We start from the raw sequence: 18,339 nt of genomic DNA on the forward strand, positions 1-18,339 counted from the left end.
GATTACTGTTATAATGTACATGAAGTTCTTTGGAGAGCTCAAAATGTACTGTATTAATGTTGGTATTACTATTATCAAATAAAGCTTTGTTTTCTGAAGGTAAATTAAGTGGCTTCCATACTACCAGCAACATCTGTTGAACCTATTACGCCATAAGGTTCAACAGATAAACAATTTTCATTTTTTCCCGTTTGAAATGTATTGCTAATTTAGCCACAATAAGACCAATGGTACAATTTTACTGACATTCAATAAAATCTATTTCTCTTTTTCTTACAATACAGCCACTTTGAAGCTTACGAAACATGGAACTTCCTCCTGAGACTTTCCAGAAGCAGCTATCCATAAAGCATATTTTTTCTTAAAAGCAGTTGGTTAATTTATTTAGTTCATATTCCAGTCGACTATAATATTGAATTGTCATTATCGCAGTATCAAGAGCAATTGAAGCTCAATGGGAGCTAAGTACTGAGAGAAGAAAAGCTGTTCGTAAGAGAGGGTTGTTTTCCCCTCTTCTAGGCTGGAGAAAGTATTTTAGGGCTTTATTTCCCATAAATCCATATCCTGGCAGTCAGCATTCTCAGTACTTATATTTCAATAGCAGCAGCAGCTGCTATAAAATCACTTCTTCGGCAATATACTTTATTCACCTATCTGTTTTCTGCTGGCAAATCTCTCTAATGCTTTGTTACAATACAACTGTTCTTAAGCCACACGTCCTGTCAGCCCTTGTATGTATAGCAGATCATTACATAAACAGAATAACGTAAACTAAATGAATTTTGATAGCAGTGCAACCCATATTATGTTTTATCGCCTATTCTATTGCTAACACCTGGAATTTTGTGGACAGTTTTACTTTATTATTATCCTCTTAGAAAGTGTCTTAATTTCTGGTTCCAGAAAACTGTGATTTACAAACTGTGTTCTGGTTTCTTAAAAACGGAGCAGGAGCTTTTCAACGAGAGGATTGGAAAAGCTAGAGAAGTTGTCCCACCACTACCAAATGTCTCCTAAACTGCACCGCACAAAGGACTGATAGGTGCACGCTAAGATGACCTCTTATCTAACATGGGGCATGAAGAGGCCTAACAGGCCCAGTCAGGATACTGCAGAAACTTGAAAGCTTTCTCAGAAACCTTTGCAACACAAGAGCCCCATTGCAACCATGTGGGAGATCCTAAGTGGGCACATTGCAGGAGAAAGCTGGAAACACATGTCCCTAAACAAACAGTTTGAAAGTCACTATGTTTAATCATTATGTTTCACTAAGGATTTTTCCATCTTCTCCATTGAACACTAACTGCTAACTTTATCTTCTTGTGAGCTGCTCCATTCCTCAAAGAACCCTCTACTCTCATCTCTCTCTTCCTCAGGACAGTCATCTGAAAAGATGAAGTGTGACTCTCCAAGCAGAGAAACAGCCTTGAAAGGTGCTAGCTCTCCTCTGACTCTGTCCATTGTTTTGATCTGGTCAAGAGCCAAAATGCCAAACCACACATCACAATTAGTGCAGAAAGAAAAGTCACTTTGTGACTTGATTGTTAGAGGTGGTAGTGGAAGTTGTGTCAATGAAAAAAGTCTCCACTGCTTTTTACACTGTGGCCCCTTCTTCTTTCTCTGGGATTTGCTTGTTCCCTGGATTAATTCCAAAAGCAAGGACTGAAATGTAAACCTTCATTGCACACAGGCTGGCATGGAGAGGTAACACTAGCATTACAATCAGCATCAGGCTGACAGTCCATTTAGTAGCAAACAGCACTGAATCAGAGTAAGGCTAGTGTTTCGATTTAATGGAGCTTGTCAGGCAATTAACGCTAGCACTAATTACATGTAATCCCTGTCTTTAGAGTGCTTAGAGGAATCCTTCTGTCATCTAAAATTAGAAGTACAATGTCAGAAATATCATCAAAGGGATTACATTTAAATTGATCATTTTTGAAACACCCTCACCCAAATAGAATTTAAGAGCAACCTGACATTCTAGAAGAAAATTTTGAAGCATGATTCATTCTAAGGCAGCAAACTATACTCAAAACTAAGCTATACATACAGAATACATGATATTTGTTATAACACAGCACATACATAAGAACATAAGAACAGCCCCACTGGATCAAGCCCATCAGGCCCATCTAGTCTAGCTTCCTGTCTCTCACAGTAGCCCACCAAATACCCCAGGGAGCACACAAGACAGCAAGAGACCTGCATCCTGGTGCCCTCCCTTGCATCTGGCATTCTGACATAGCCCATTTCTAAAATCAGGAGGTTGCACATACACTTCATGGCTTGTAACCTGAAATGGATTTTTCCTCCAGAAATTTGTCCAATCCCCTTTTAAAGGCATCTAGACCCAATGCCATCACCAGATCCTGTGGCAAGGAGTTCCACAGACCAACTACATGCTGAGTAAAGAAATATTTTCTTTTGTCTGTCCTAACTCTCCCAACACTACATTTTAGTGGATGTCCCCTGGTTCTGGTGTTGTGTGAGAGAGAAAAGAGTACCCCTCTATCAACTCTATCCTTCCCATGCGTAATTTTGTATGTCTCAATCATGTCCACCTCAGGCACATAGGACCAAATGCTGTAGCCTATCCTCATAAGGAAGGTGCCCCAGCCCAGTAAATAATTTATTCGCTCTCTTTTGCACCTTTTCCATTTCCACTATGTCTTTTTTGAGATGCGGCAACCAGAACTGGACACAATACTCCAGGTGTGGCCTTACCATCGATTTGTACAATGGCATTATAATATTAGCTGTTTTGTTCTCAATACTTTTTCTAATGATCCCAAGCATAGAATTGGCCTTCTTCACTGCCGCCGCACATTGGGCTGAAACTTTTATTGACTTGTCCACCACCACCCCAAGATCTCTCTCCTGATCTGACACAGACAGCTCAGAACCCCTTAGCCTATATGTGAAGTTTTGATTTTTTTGCCCCAATGTGCAGGTGAAGCCTGCTTATCTGTGGATTTTTCATCCATGGATCTGGCTCAACATGGGTCCGCTTTGAGCCAGACTCAGCACCATCTGAGTCCTCCAAAGATGTGCTCCAGTCCCCTCTGGAGGGCTTTCTGAAGCCTGTAGAGGCAGCATGTTTCTACCTGCTGCCTATGCGGGTTTTAGAATGGCCCAGAGAGGTGGAAAAATGGCACTTCCAGCTTTCCGAGGCAAACCGGAAATTACTTTTTTTGTCATTTAAGGCATTCTGAGACCCAGGGAAATGCCTGGAGGAGAAGCACCTTCAGGAAACTGGAAATGCCGTTTTTTTGCCTGGCCGGTCCATTCTGAAGTCTGCAGAGGCAGCAGACTGATTCGTGCTGCCTCTGCGGGCTTCAGAAAGCCCTCCAGAAGAGACTGGAGCACAGCTCCGGTCCTCTTTGGACAGAGGAAGGTGCAGAAAATCACAGGTTTGATTATCCGCCATTTTACTGAAGCCCCACCTATACCTTCTTCTTGTTTATTTTGCTACCACAAGGAAATCATGAAAAGTTGAGCTCAAAGGAAAGGGTCCAGAGAAGCCTGTGTACATAAGCAAAATGGTTCCACACAATCATGTGGGATGCCCTTGGCTGGCCAGTTGTTCTGTTCAGTGGCAGCCCCCTGAGGGATGCTGCTCTAAAGACCCCCACCTTTGCAGAAGCTTGCAAAGACAAAAAGTCCCCTTGCACATGTGGAACATCACATACGGCATTTGGACCCCAGCAAAAAGAACTAAATTTTATATTAATAATCCATGCATATCCTCATTTATTCTCTTTACTGTAAAAATATTCAACTGATTTTCTAATTTTAACAACAAACTTAAAAATACACATTTATCACTGATATGCCAATTCATGCAGTACTTTCAGCTGGTGGCCTGCTCATTCACTGCAGAGGATGAAACAATCCCTACTCACAGAAACCGATCTACAATATCACATGAATTTCTCCTCCTACATCACATTGTTATGCGGCCACATGATTCAGTCCCATGAGCTGTTTGATGCCCACATAACACAATAATTAGTTCTAAGAGCCTAAGAATTAAGGGGTGCTTGCATACGCTTGGCAGAACCCATATAAATGTTATCTAAACATTAAGTTAGGAAAAAAGACTAGAGATATTGAAAACATTTTTAAATGCTGTTGCTCAAGCTAGGCTGGCTCACATTATCTATGAAGAGAAGGGGGGGATTAAACTGATAGGAGACATGAGACAATGGCATTGCCCAAATGAAGGAGGGAAAGAGAGGGCCTGGTAGGGTAGAGGAGTCTAAAGTTCTCCATCCCTGATATACCATGTGGTCCTCTTCAAAGGTATGAACGGGTTTGCAAAATTGAGGAGCCAACTTGGAGGAAGAGACAGGTGCCTGAATGTGCCAGCAAGAGGAAGGATCCAGTTCTCCTCCTTCAGTGATCTTCTCCTCCTTTCCTCTTTCCAGATGCTAACAAATACTGTTGTCACCACCACCATAACCTTTCTTCCAGAGCTGAGTCCTACCACTAAAAGAAGTCCCTTGCCCTTTGAGCCTTCTTGCTCAAATTAAAGGAAGGCAGGCAAGACTATGAGGGGGTGAGGCACAGGTCTTACACAAAGTGAAAGGAGCACATGTGAAAGGATGAGAAACCATCTTCCTGCAGTCTGCAGCAACCTGGGCACCCACTACCAGGTTCAGTTTTCTGTCTGTAGTGGCAACTAGGCTCTTGAATATCTGGACTCCTGGTTCTCTCAAATGTTCTAAGTACACACAAATGTAAACATTCTAATAGCCATTCATTTTCGACAGTAATTCCAGATAGAAGGTACTGAGGCAATAAACATGTACCTTAAAACATGATTTAAGGTAAATCACCCAATACCTGGACAGAGATTGCCTTGGTATTTACTCTTACTTCACTTAAATGGGACCTCTCAGTATTTACTGACTGACATTTTACAGCTTACAAAGCAATCTGCCTTTCTTGTCTGGTACTCTTCATCTACCAACGCAATGCCAAACAGCTGACTATCCTGTTTCTAAAAATGGACTGTGCTGCAAACAGCATCCTGACAATTTAATAATTTGTCAGAGTGATCCAAGCAGTTATTATGAAGCACATATTGTGGGGTTCAGAGGTAAAGGTCACCTACTTACTCACAAAGCAAACATAAACCGGGTTTGCCGACACACACAAAAAAACAGGACAATTAAAAAAATTTTCCAGGACTGTATTTGGCAAGACTTTAAAGGCAAAAGTATAAATTCTATTGCAACACTTGAAATAATATCAGCTGAAGTATTTTTGCCTACTTCCAGCTTGCATGTTTCGCAGGAGCTCTACCTCTTTTCGTTTAAGAGGTGGTTTAATGGAGGAGTGACTCATACCAAAAACATAGTAGTTTTTTAAGATCATTGTTTACAACCTAAGTACATGGGGGGAAAAAAAAACATATTGTAGCTCTATCCAGAAATTTCTAACCCTGAAGAAAAGAAATCACTGGCTTCCTGGTGTCTTTAGAAACCTTGCAAGGGCCAGAATGCCAAACACCTGCAAATACGCCAAGAAGTCAGTCCACATGGGTGATAGTTTTCAAATGTAGCTAGATTAGCAGGGGAGCAATTGTGAAGGCTGGGACAACCATACTGGGAAAAGAACAAGTACAGGGGCCTCAGAGATCACCATATTTAAGGTTAGGGAGCAATTTCCTCCTAGAGGGAAGAACTTCTGGTGGGAGGGTGGGAGTTCAAGGTGGACTAGCAGGTTGGGCTGGGCAATACTAAACACATTCTGTGTCCTTAAGAGTGCATCAGGCATGTTATAATGCAGAACCAAATCGATAAAGGCACTGACTGTGGAAGATTCTAAATGCATATGTTGGATTTGTTCTCTCCAGCCTTTAGAATTCTTGTATTTTCAGGAAATGTCAAGGACCCCTGGACTCTGAAAATATCGTCCATATTTTTAAAATTAATTTCTACACCATATTTCTCCCAAATAAAGGGAGTCAAGGAAGCTCACAAAATCAAAATAGAAATAAAGTATTACTTTTGCTTGTAATCAGAAAAACCAAAGCATCAGAAAAACCAAAGCACCAACTCAAAACAACAAAGGGGAAGCTGGTGAACTTGCAGGTTTCTCATTTAAAAAGTTTCTATGTAAATACTTCAAGTCTGCCTTAATTTCTTTTCAGAAACTAAAAATTAAGTCAGTAAGTCAACAAGCAGCAACAAAGCCAGCTGTCAGCAGAACATGCATTCCCCTCTGAATCTTACTGGACAATATCCCCAACACTATAATCAACATGTGCAATGACGAGTATGTTCATTGAAAACTGACACTTCAAACGCATCACCACAATTATTTGCCTAGCAATGACCTACAGCTGTATCTTCATCAACCCCCTTTCCGTGGCAAATTTCACCAATGTCATTCTATATGACAATACCGCCAAGGCTTTGCTCACAAGTTTATGCTGACTCAGATTAACATAAGCAATTTGGAAAATTTACATGTCCTTCCAGATTCTTTTTCCATTTGTTTTGGAAATTTTAACCCTCTGGATGGTGTTCATGTTTTATATTGTCCAACTACAGGAGTGATTTCACTGCCAGGTTGGAAATGTGACAGTTCTTAAAGGGTTAACTAAAGATCACCTTTATTTCAGCTTTACCACCTTCATTTAGCAAGCCTTCACCCTGTTATTTTTTAAGATTAGACCCTCTTTTAAAGGTAGAAGGTTATGGCCTACAATAGCACTATTTGTCTTTTCTTCTCGCCTCAAAGCTCCACCGTCCTCTGTGGCTGGGGATGCCCTGTTATTTACAATGTATTATTATTGTAGGGTTACCATCAGCTGCCAAGTGTTCCATTCAAAACTTACCGTACTTAATTGCAGAGTGAAAGGGGCAGGAATGATTCTGTTAGTTAGCACCACGCCCATCGCTTCTACTGCACTACGCAGCCAAAGCCACTATTTCTACTACCTCATGAGCCTTTCAAGAAAGTGTAGTGTTTGCTTTCCAAAAAGCAACACATATTTGAAAACAGTCATAGAGTTTTGATCAAAGACAAATTGCCATGTCCAAAATTATTATATTCCTTTATTATTGTGATCCTATTATTGCGATTATTGTTGAGCTATTACGCTGCTAGTACTACTTTCTACAAAATATAATAGATTTGCAGAGCACTTTTTGCCCAACCCGTAGTAGACTTAGGGCCCAATCCTACCCAAGTTTCCAGTGCCAGTGCAACTGTGCCAATGGGGTGTACGATGCATCCTGTGGTGGGGAGGTAGTCCCAGAGGCCTCCTCAAGATAGGGGAGCATTTGCTCCCTTACTTTGGGGCTGCATTTGCTGGAAATGCATTTGCTGGGGCTGGAAAGTTGGTTAGGATTGGGCCCTTAGAGTTCAATCCTGGGCTCCGTGCCGCGGCTCTGTGCTGCTGTGGATTGTCACAAACGTGCCATAAGGCATGTTTGTGAGCCTCACCGCTAGGCTCCTGCCCGTGCTAGCTCAGCACCGGCCAATGCTGGGCTACAGCGGGGTGGTTGCCCAGCCTCCGTGGCTCGGCGGTCTCATGGACCACCAAGCCGCGGCATGGTAAGCGGGGGTGGGGATGGGGGCAGGGAGAAGGTTTCCAGGGAGGGGGGAGATTGGCAGGGGTGGAGAGAGGGCAGGGGGAGGCATGATGTGGAGACGTGACACGGGGAGGGGGCACGCGGGAGGCGTGCTGGGAGAGGGAGGGAGGCGGGTCCGTAGAGCTCTGCTCCGCAGGATTCAAGGCGTTCGTGGAGGGCTTGGTGCCCTACACAAATGCCTTTACTTTACCACCGAGCTTTTGGTTGGCAGTAAAGTGAGTAGCCCCATCGCGAGGCTGCTTACTTTATCCAGGAGAAGGGGACAAAGGTGCCTCCCGCGGTAGCCTGGGGCGCGCAGGATCTGGCAGCAGCCGTTCTCGGTGCCACTGAGGCTGGGCATCCAGGGCAGCTCAGGATTGGTCTGTTAGGGTGTAATTATAGTTGCTGGTTTAACGAGTTGGTTGAATGTGAGCTGGAAAATCCTCAGTTCAAATTCTGCCACAGCCATACTAGCAGATCTTAGGCAAACCACTCTCTTTCAGTCTCAAGATCTTTAATTGAGACTGAGATATAATACATGGATCATAATGCAAACTTATGATGCATGGTTGCTGTGAAGATGACTGTGATAATCATATGACGCATTCTGCTCCAAAGCACTATAGAAGTGTTCAGTATCAACAGCAGTTTTTTGTAGTCTTGTTATCTAGAAGTACTATTTAAAGATAATTTTAAAAAAATTACTGCCAAAACAAATCCTGAATGAATTTTCACTCATTTTCCCCCTTTACACTGCCACATACCATGTGACAAACAGCCGAAGTTATTCTGAGAAATAGTGGGTTTCTTTTTTTTAAATGCACAAAGGTACAGAAGAAGAGGAAGAGGGCATGCATTAGGAATCGGTATGCCATTTCTCAGAGGACAGAATATAAACCATTCCATCAAGTAATCAAAGTTATTCAAAAAGACATGTCAAATCATTGGTAATTTTTTCTCTCTCCTTCTCTTCAGCATCAGGTGAATCCAAGTAAGTTTACCACCTCACAATGCACTCTTGTTCTACAAAGTCCTTGCATCTCCCTCCCTATTCCTAATAATCAACACATAAAAGTCTTTATAGCTTAGTTTCTGGAAGACAGATCTCCTGAAACAGTTCAGCAAGCTCTCGCCAGTCACTGAAAGTGAGGTCAGTGGCTCCCATTCTAGCTTTCAAAGAAGCCATAGCATAACAGAAACATAAATGGAGGCAAAGGTGAGAATTATCTTTCATATTTTATCCTATGCCTTTTTCTAAGGAACTCAGGGTGGCAAACATGGAGTTAAACCGTTTTGTATCATGTCAACTCCCAGAGTTAAAGGGAACCCAGTTTGCTCAGTGGGAACCCAGTGACTTCCTGAGCAAGGAATTCAATCTGGTCTCTTCCACTCTAGATCACACAATCATAGTAGCAGTATTCAAAATACTTTCCCCAATGTCTCACATAGGCAAATCTCATTCAATGATCTACATTCTATGATCTACAATGATGAAAGTTAATAGAATAATTGTTATAATCAAGTTATTGATCCATACAGGTCAGGGTGATTTACACTAACTGGTAAATCTCAAATATTTCAGACAGGGTCCTTTTCCACCTCTCCCTTGCAATGCTATGGGCTGAACCTAGGACCTTCTGTATACAAAGTGTGTGCTCTTCCACAGAGTTAAGGTCCCCTCCTCTGAGACAAAGGCAAAGGGATGAGTCAGAAGAAGCAAACATGGATCCTCTAGTTCCAAAAACAAGCAACCCTTCCCCAAAGCTTCCATATGGGTTAGGTAGTGCCGCTACCTTTTTAACTCCCTCGAGAACTCTGTTAACAGGGAGGGCATACATGTAATAGACACGTGTGCAAGGAGGCTTTCTGATCGCCCCTCTTTTGGTTCTGTGGTTGAATCTCTGTCTGAGATCTTCAGGTCTAGGCTTGTGCCCTGAATTGCTCTTTGAGTTCTCCCAAGCTTGGAGATTAGGGGTAGAGCTTTGTCTATGAAAAGAAAATGCTCCTGTGTTATTTCTCCCAATTGGTCCTTCAGCATAATCTCCAACGTTCCTGAAGGAGAAGAGCTTCTAAAAGATACTGCACAAAACCTTGAGCAAAGACATGGAATAAGCACACACAGCCCAGAGGATCCCAATACGTGTCTCCTGCTTATTCAAACAATATTATGACATGAAAAAATGTACCTTGTTTCCTCCAGTTACAAACTGTTTGCAGTGCGATCTCACAAACTGAGGGTGAACTGCAACAATCTGCACATAAAAGAGGAAAATAATGCAATATTAGTTTTGAAATTTTGCAGGCTGCAGAATGACTTGCACATACAGAGGCCATCGTCCTGCTTGCTTTGTTTCTGCATAATATTTTACATCAAAGCATACCCTTGGTAACTTTAGCATTAGCTAGTTTGCTTTTGTACCATTCACAGACAACGTTGGTTTGTGATTTTTTGTTGCTGCTGCTGTTGTTCATTTCTTTTGGCTTGTTCACAACCCAAAGTATGTTGTGCTAAGGAAAACGACGCGACCATATCCACATATTCTTACAGTGAGAGTTGAGGATGCTATAGTAAAAAAAAAAATCCAATAAACTATTTCTATATGGAAGGACAGAAGCAATTCACTTTAATCCTGAAACTGTCCACACAATCCCTTTAACAATGATTCCCTTCAATTAGTGCTGGATCTTCCAGAAGTAAAAAAAAGTCTATATCACAACAGCACTTGTGTGGGTGTCATATAAAGGTAGTTAACTGAGCTCTGGCATACTTGCTTCCTGTGTTGTTTGAAAACTTGGGAGTTTCCAGATTTGCAGAAAAAATAGATATTCTATGGCAGCAAAACTCAGTAAGAAGAGCTGTAAAACATCTTCAGTTCAGACCTTCAAGTCCCACATTCCCAAGAGAGTATAAACTTGTACTCTTCAAGTTCCCAAGAGTGTATAATCTCTGGGAATAACCACAGGAGAGAATGGGGGGTGAGGAGCATCTCCCAAACAGTGAGACAATAACAATGGACGCTAACAATCTCAACAATGGAGATCGTTCCCCTACAACAAATACAATTAAAAACATGACCCACTGTGACACAGGCAATTAATGTGAAACAGAGAATTAAGTGTCCCCAATGCAATAAAACTAAAATGGTAACAAAACCAGGCTATCTAAAAACTAGAAAGAAAAGCTTTCTCATTTAAAAAGTAGAGGAAAAAAAAACAGAGCTCGGAAGGAATCTCAGAGAAGGTCTTCTGCTTTTTTGCAGCAGCCAGAACCGCTAGGCAGAAAGGAGCCTGTCCTAATGGGCATGCTGAGAGGGGACAAATCTCTCTGTTTCAGGGGAGAGGCAGGCATTAGCTTCTTGACTAGGTTTAGAAGGCTCTGCAACTTGTGTGTGTACAGAGATCACAAGGAAGGACAACCATCCTCAGTTTTGACAACAAGTTGATGGAGACCCTGGGCCAAAGCCTGTACTGCCCCCCCACAAGGCAGCACCTAGTCACTTCCTGATAGCACACTGGGTACTACTCCACCTGAGGGTTGGTGGAGTACAGAGCACTCCACCAATCCTCCAGTACTGAGTATCCTCCACTACCTCCAGTACTGAGGGTTCAGGGACAGCCCATTTGGGTGGGCCCTCAGATGGATGTGGGCCCTCAATCAGGGCCCAGTTTGGTTTATCCCTGACAATCACACATATCTGAGTGAAAGTATATTAAAACTGTCTTTACCTCCTTCCTGAAGAGAACAGAAAATACGATGAATTGATGTGACAACTTGCTTAAGGCAACAATAGGGCATTTGTTAAGAATTAACCAACTACTTACTTTAATTGGGCAATCAAATGTTTCATGGAATTCTTCACCAGTGTACAATCCAAACACTTGCACCTGAAATTAAATGACATGGTTGTAAAATTGTATAAAATTGCCTCTTATTTATTCCACTTCAGAAGACAAATGGTGAATAAGAAAACAGCAACAGCCAATATACGTTATTTTATATTTTTAAAAACGACAGCACTTTAATCATTAAGAATTATTCAAGGTTTCCTTTGATTCCATTAAAGTATTTCATGCAAACGAAGTATTTCTGTACAATTAAGCTGCTGGAGCCATCAGAAGGACAAAGGGTTTTCTTTCCTTATACCACCGTTATAAAATTGATGACAACTAAAATGGATCAAAATAATTTTCATTTTAAAATTAGGTAGAACGTGTACTGAAAGGTTTCTCTCTCCCACTAAGACTCTGCTTTCCTACTGTTAATATATTTTCATATGTATTAAAATGCAGCTTCAAAGATGCTACAAATATTAACACATTTACCTGGAATGAATCCACCTGGGGACTCGTATTAACCATATCATATTTCTAGTATTTAACGACTTGTCTGAACAGTTAACATAAAGGTGAATTTCTACATTATAGCCCTGCAAAAGAACACCAGAGACCGTGCAAAGTAGCCACACATTTTTGCAAGTCTTCCCATTTCCAAGATCAGTGTGTAAAGCCAAAACGAATATAGTCAAAACTCTCTTAAAGCCAACAAATACATACAGTCTCTTTAAGAACTAAAAGCACAGTATGAGAGGCACACAGGTATTGTATTGTAATTGAATTGCGGGGCTGCTTCCCTTACTTGGGGGAAGGGGACGAACGTCCCCTTCTCCCAAGGCGCCCCCTGTGGTAGCGCGGGAGCCGCAGGATCTGACGGGAGCCCTGCACAGAGCCGCCGAGCCTGGGAGCTCCGGGTAGCTCAGGATTGGGCTGCGAGTCTCCCATTTCAGTCTTGCTCTGTGGCATAAACAGAAGTGGAATGGAGGGGGGAGTTGCCTATACTATTTAGTTTTTCTGTCTTTTTTTGAGGTGGGATTCAAGTGCCTGTGCAAGACTATCACACCTAAGATACAGGCCGACTATACAAAATTATAGCTTCTGCTAACAGGGGTTCAACCCAAATCAGACCACTTGCTGCAAGTATGGAACTTGCTGTACACATAGAGACTCCATGACCACAAGGTCTTCTGCTTGAAAGATGATAGAAAGGTTTCTTTCTTCCCAAACCTTTTAGAGCTGTGATCCACCTTGTCCTCCATGGTGGGTCATGACACAATTCTCTTTGTAGTGCCACAAAGCATTATTGGGAACCTCCAGAGGCTGCTTCAGTTAATTGGTTTGGATCACTTTTGCAGGGCATTCTGGGGACCACAGAGGCCAAGGGAGTGAGTTGCAGGCCTGGCACAAGTTGTAAGTGGGCTCCAGAGGCTCCAAATAATGCTTTATGGCATAATAGGAAGCATTGTGTCATGACCCGCTGCACATCAAGTCACAACCGACGAGGGGCTCGTGACCCACAGCTTGAGAAACACTGCCCTAGACACTCCATGGTACAGGTGAGCTTCAAATGGGGCAGTCCTAGAAGCTCAATCTTTCAGTCACTGTGCTGTGCATCCAGGAATTCAGTATCACATGGAGTTCTAGATCATACAAACTAGAAGAAATAATCCAGTGACTTCAAGTAGGCCCCTGTCTTTCCAGGCATGTCTTGGGGCTACATATTACATAAGAACATAAGAACAGCCCAACTGGATCAGGCCATAGGCCCATCTAGCCCAGCTTCCTGTATCTCACAGCGGCCCACCAAATGCCCCAGGGAGCACACCAGATAACAAGAGACCTCATTCTGGTGCCCTCCCTTGCATCTGGCATTCTGACATAGCCCATTTCTAAAATCAGGAGGTTGCACATATACATCATGGCTTGTAACCCGTAATGGATTTTTCCTCTAGAAACTTGTCCAATCCCTTTTAAAGGCATCCAGGCCAGATGCCATCACCACATCCTGCGGCAAGGAGTTCCACAGACCAACCACATGCTGAGTAAAAAAAATTTTTTTGTCTGTCCTAACCCTCCCAACGCTCAATTTTAGTGGATGTCCCCTGGTTCTGGTGTTATGTGAGAGTGTAAAGAGCATCTCTCTATCCACTTTATCCTTCCCGTGCATACCTTTGTATGTCTCAGTCATGTCCCCCCTCAGGCGTCTCTTTTCTAGGTTGAAGAGGCCCCAAACGCTGTAGCCTTTCCTCATAAGGAAGATGCCCCAGTCCAGCAATCATCTTAGTTGCCCTCTTTTGCACCTTTTCCATTTCCCCTATATCCTTTTTGAGATGCGGCGACCAGAACTGGACACAATACTCCAGGTGTGGCCTTACCATAGGTTTGTACAATGGCATTATAATATTAGCTGTTTTGTTCTCAATACCTTTTCTAATGATCCCAAGCATAGAATTGGCCTTCTTCACTGCTGCCGCACATTGGGTCGACACTTTCATCGACTTGTCCACACACACACCCCCAAAGTTCTCTCTCCTGATCTGTCACAGACAACTCAGAACCCCTTAGCCTATATGTGAAGTTTTGATTTTTTGCCCCAATGTGCATGACTTTACACTTACCTACAATGAAACGCATCTGCCATTTTGCTGCCCATGCTGCCCATTCTGCCAGTTTGGAGAGATCCTTCTGGAGCTCCTCACAATCACTTCTGGTCTTCACTACTCGGAAAAGTTTGGTGTCTGCAAACGTAGCCACCTCACTGCTCAACCCTGTCTACAGGTCATTTAATGAAGAGGTTGAAGAGCACTGGCCCCAGGACAGATCCTTGGGGCACACTGCTTTTCACCTCTCTCCATTGTGAAAATTGCCCATTGTCATCCACTCTCTGTTTCCTGGTCTTCAACCAGGTCTTAATCCAGGAGAGGACCTGCCCTGACTGTGGAGTCTTTTCAGTAGCTTTTGGTGAGGGACCGTGTCAAACGCCTTCTGAAAGTCCAGATACATAATGTCCACGGGTTCTCCCACATCCACATGCCTGTTGACCTTTTCAAAGAATTCTAAAAGGTTCGTGAGGCAAGACTTACTCTTACAGAAGCCATGCTAATTCTCCCTCAGCAAGGCTTGTTCGTCTATGTGTTTTGAGATTCTATCTTTGATGAGGCATTCCACCATCTTACCAGGTATAGATGTTAGGCTGACCGGCCTATAGTTTCCCAGGCCTATAGTTTCCCAGCTCTTTCCCTTTTTAAAGATTGGCGTGACATTTGCTATCCTCCAAGCCTCTGGAACCGTGGCCGTTTTGAGGGACAAGTTGCATATTTTAGTCAAGAGATCAACAACTTCATTCTTCAATTCCTTAATAACTCTTGGGTGGATGCCATCAGGGCCCGGTGACTTATTGATCTTTAATTTATCAATGAGGTCTGAAACATCTTCTCTTTTAACCTCTGTCTGACTTAATTCCTTGGTTAGGAGGGGCTGTTCGGGCAGCGGTATCTGCCCGAGGTCTTCTGCTATGAAGACAGATGCAAAGAACTCATTCGATTTCTCTGCCATCTCTAACTCTCCTTTTATTTCCCCATTCCCTCCCTCACCATCCAGAGGGCCAACCACTTCTCTGGCGGGTTTCCTGCTTCTAACATATTTGAAGAAGCTTTTATTATTCCCCTTAATCCTGCTGGCCATGCATTCCTCATAGTCTCGCTTGGCCTCCCGTATCACCTTCTTACATTTCTTTTGGCACAGTTTATGTTCCTTTTTACTCTCCTCATTAGGGAAGACTTCCATTTACAAAAGGAAGCTTCCTTGCCCTTTACGGACTCTCTAACTTGGCTCGTTAGCCATGTGGGCACGCTCCTGGACTTAGTCGAGCCCTTCTTCCTTTGTGGTATACACTTCCACTGGGCCTCTATTACTGTTGTTTTAAGCAGCCTCCATGCACTCTGGAGAGACTGGACTCTTTTTACCTTCCCTTTCAACCAACTTCTAACCAGCCTCCTCATTTGAGGGAAGTTTGCTCGTCGGAAGTCAAGGGTTTTTGTAAGAGATTTGTCCGGTATTCCTCCACTGACTTGCATGTCGAAACGGATCGCAGCATGATCACTGTTCCCCAATGACTCAGCAACATTGACATCTCTAACCAGATCCTGAGTACCGCACAATATTAAATCACGAGTCACCTGTCCTCTGGTGGGCTCCATGACTAGCTGCTCTAGCTAGAGCAGCTAGTGCTCTAAGGCACAGTCTAAGGCACAGACTATGCTCTAAGGCACAGTCATTTAGCATGTCAAGGAATCAGGTCTCCTTTTTCTGACCAGAACACAAATTGACCCAGTCAATATGAGGATAATTGAAATCCCCCATGATTACAACCCTGTCCCTCCTTGTCACCTCCCTGATCTGTCACCTCCCTGATCTGTTTCCTCATTTCAAGGCCCCCTTCCAGTTTCTGGTCTTGAGGACAATAGTACGCCCCCAGTATCACATCACTTCTCAGGCCTGGTAATTTAACCCACCGAGATTCTATGGAGTCAGACCCATCTTCAATCTCTACTTTGCTGGATTCTATCCCTTCCTTAACATAAATGGCCACCCCTCCTCCAACACGCCCCTCCCTGTCCCTCCTGTAGAGTTTATAGCCCGGGATTTTGGTATCCCACTATGTCAATGTTTTCCCATGTCACCAGACATTCCAGTTCTCTCATTTTTGCTCGGAGACATCAGGCATTTGCATAAAAGCATTTGTACATGGAATGCCCCAGGATGGGCTGCTTATTAGCTCCTTTATCCCTGAATCCTCTCATTGTGCCAAACCGTCTATCACATCCCATCACGCTACCATTCCCAATTTCTTCTCCTACTCTGCCTTTACCTTGTTGTTCTCTAACCTCCCCATTCTTGTCCCAGAGGGATGAGGAGTCCCGAACCAGATGCTCCTCGGCTCATGTCGGCTTTCCCCAGGGATCAGTTTAAAAGCTGCTCTGCCACCTTTTTAATGTTATGCGCCAGCAGTCTGGTTCCATTCTGGTTCAAGTGAAGCCCGTCCCCCTTGTTACAGGCCCCGCTTGTCCCAAAACGTTCCCCAGTGCCTAACGAATCTAAACCCCTCCTCCCTACACCACCGTCTCATCCACGCATTGAGATCCCTGATCTCCGCCTGCCTAGCTGGCCCTGCATGTGGAACAGGTAGCATTTCAGAGGACGCTACCCTTGAGGTCCTGGCTTTCAGCTTCCTACCTAATAGCCTAAATTTGGCCTCCAGGACCTTCCGGCTACACTTGCCCACGTCGTTGGTGCCGACATGCACCACAACAGCTACCTCCTCCCCAGCACTATCTACCAGCCTGTCTAGACGAGAAGTGATGTCCGCAACCTTTGCACCAGGCAGGCAAGTCGCCATGCGGTCCTCACATCTGTCGCAAACCCCCCTCTCTATGTTTCTAATAATCGAATCTCCCACTACAAGAAGCCCCCGACCCCCCTCCCACCGAGGAGTATCCCGAGTACGTTCGGATACGGGCCCATCCCCTGGAGAAGGGGTCCCCCCTAGGGGATTGTTTCCCTCCTCTTCAGGATGACGTCCTCCAGCCCAGAGAATTCCCACCCGGGCAGCTGAGGAGCTGCACGCCTGAGGTTGGTACCAAGCCTGATTGTCCCCCGAAGTCTCCCCATGGTCCTTCTCTGCCTGCCTCTGCTTCTCCAGGTCGGCTACCAAGGCTTCAAGGCAGCAGACGTGTCCCTGGAACTCCTTGCACCAAAGACACACCCATGACTTATGCCCCAGAGGCATATAGTCATACATGGGGGACTGGATGCAAAACACTGGATAGCCCCCACCCTGCTGCTGGCTGTCTAACTGCATAGCTTTTTAAATTTTGTTTGTTTTTGTTTAGGGGTACTTAAAAACCCTACACTGGTTAGCAGCCCTCTTCTCAAGGGAAGAGAAAGGGCTGTATCTGGGGCCCTGGCTTCCTCACCCTGCTGCTGAACTTGCACAGATGCTAAACTTGTGGTGCCTTACCTGGCACTTTGTTCCTGAGGCACTTGGTGTCCCAGAGGCCACGCGTGCTTCTGCAGAGAGGCTCACACGGTGGCAGGCACTAGCTTTATACTCCTAGCTAGCTCCTCCTCCCTCCCTCCTTGCTGATTGAAAAGGGGCTGGTCTAAAGTCATATTTAGGTCAAAAAGGTCATAAAGGCTAATATTGTTCAAATGCTTGGCCAGCTTCAGAACGGGAAGTCTATTTTTGTAATCCAGATATATCAAAGCACACAAAAAGTTATGTTTAAAAGCATACCAATGAGAACGAACTTCACTATGGGCACAATCCTGACCTGGGGTTGCCATAAAGCATGTTTGTGCCTCCTTATGAGTTGGCTGGGCTTGTGCAGGGATGTGCGCTGGAGGTGGAGCTAGCAGATATACAGGATTCTAGCCCCTGTTCCTGAGCAGCTGGAGTGACTTCAAGCCACTTCACTCTCCTTGGACTTCTGCCAACTCAGGAGGTGGCACAAGTCTGAGGAAACCCACAGGGGCTGCAGTGGCTTACCCGCGGGTAAGGGGAAGAGTTTTCCCTTACCTCCGGCTGAGTAATTTATTTTTAATATATTAGACTTGATGCTACCATGGTATGTGACTGCTTGTGGGGAAATGTTACAGATCCCTACTTTTAACAGGTGACTTATTAACAATGATATTCAATAGGGCTTACTCCCGGGTAAGTGTGGATAAGATTGTAGCCTTTGGGATCTTCGAGGGAACTGATTTGATTTGATCTGATTTTGTTGTATGGGGAGTGTTTTTAAAAATGGTCCCGCTTGATGATGACACTTCTGGCCATGAAGTCACAAAAAATTGTCATTCGAAAAAGTGAGTCACAGTGCTAAGAAGTCTGAGAACCACTTCCCTAAGGTTTAGG

General features: G+C 43.9%; 1 protein-coding gene across 2 annotated transcripts in view; it reads right to left on the reverse strand.

Annotated features, from left to right (window-relative positions):
• VPS41 (VPS41 subunit of HOPS complex) overlaps window positions 1-18,339 on the reverse strand; it is a 134,384-nt gene that overhangs the window by 60,917 nt on the left and 55,128 nt on the right. For both annotated transcript variants that reach the window (XM_066627387.1, XM_066627386.1), the window contains exons 6-7: window positions 11,412-11,474; window positions 9,776-9,841 (exon numbers count right to left, since the gene is read on the reverse strand). In XM_066627387.1, coding sequence (XP_066483484.1) covers window positions 9,776-9,841; window positions 11,412-11,474 — 129 coding nt within the window. The remainder of the gene's footprint in view (window positions 1-9,775; window positions 9,842-11,411; window positions 11,475-18,339) is intronic.

Source organism: Tiliqua scincoides, chromosome 5, assembly GCF_035046505.1.
Source record: "Tiliqua scincoides isolate rTilSci1 chromosome 5, rTilSci1.hap2, whole genome shotgun sequence".
Lineage (NCBI taxonomy): Eukaryota > Metazoa > Chordata > Lepidosauria > Squamata > Scincidae > Tiliqua > Tiliqua scincoides.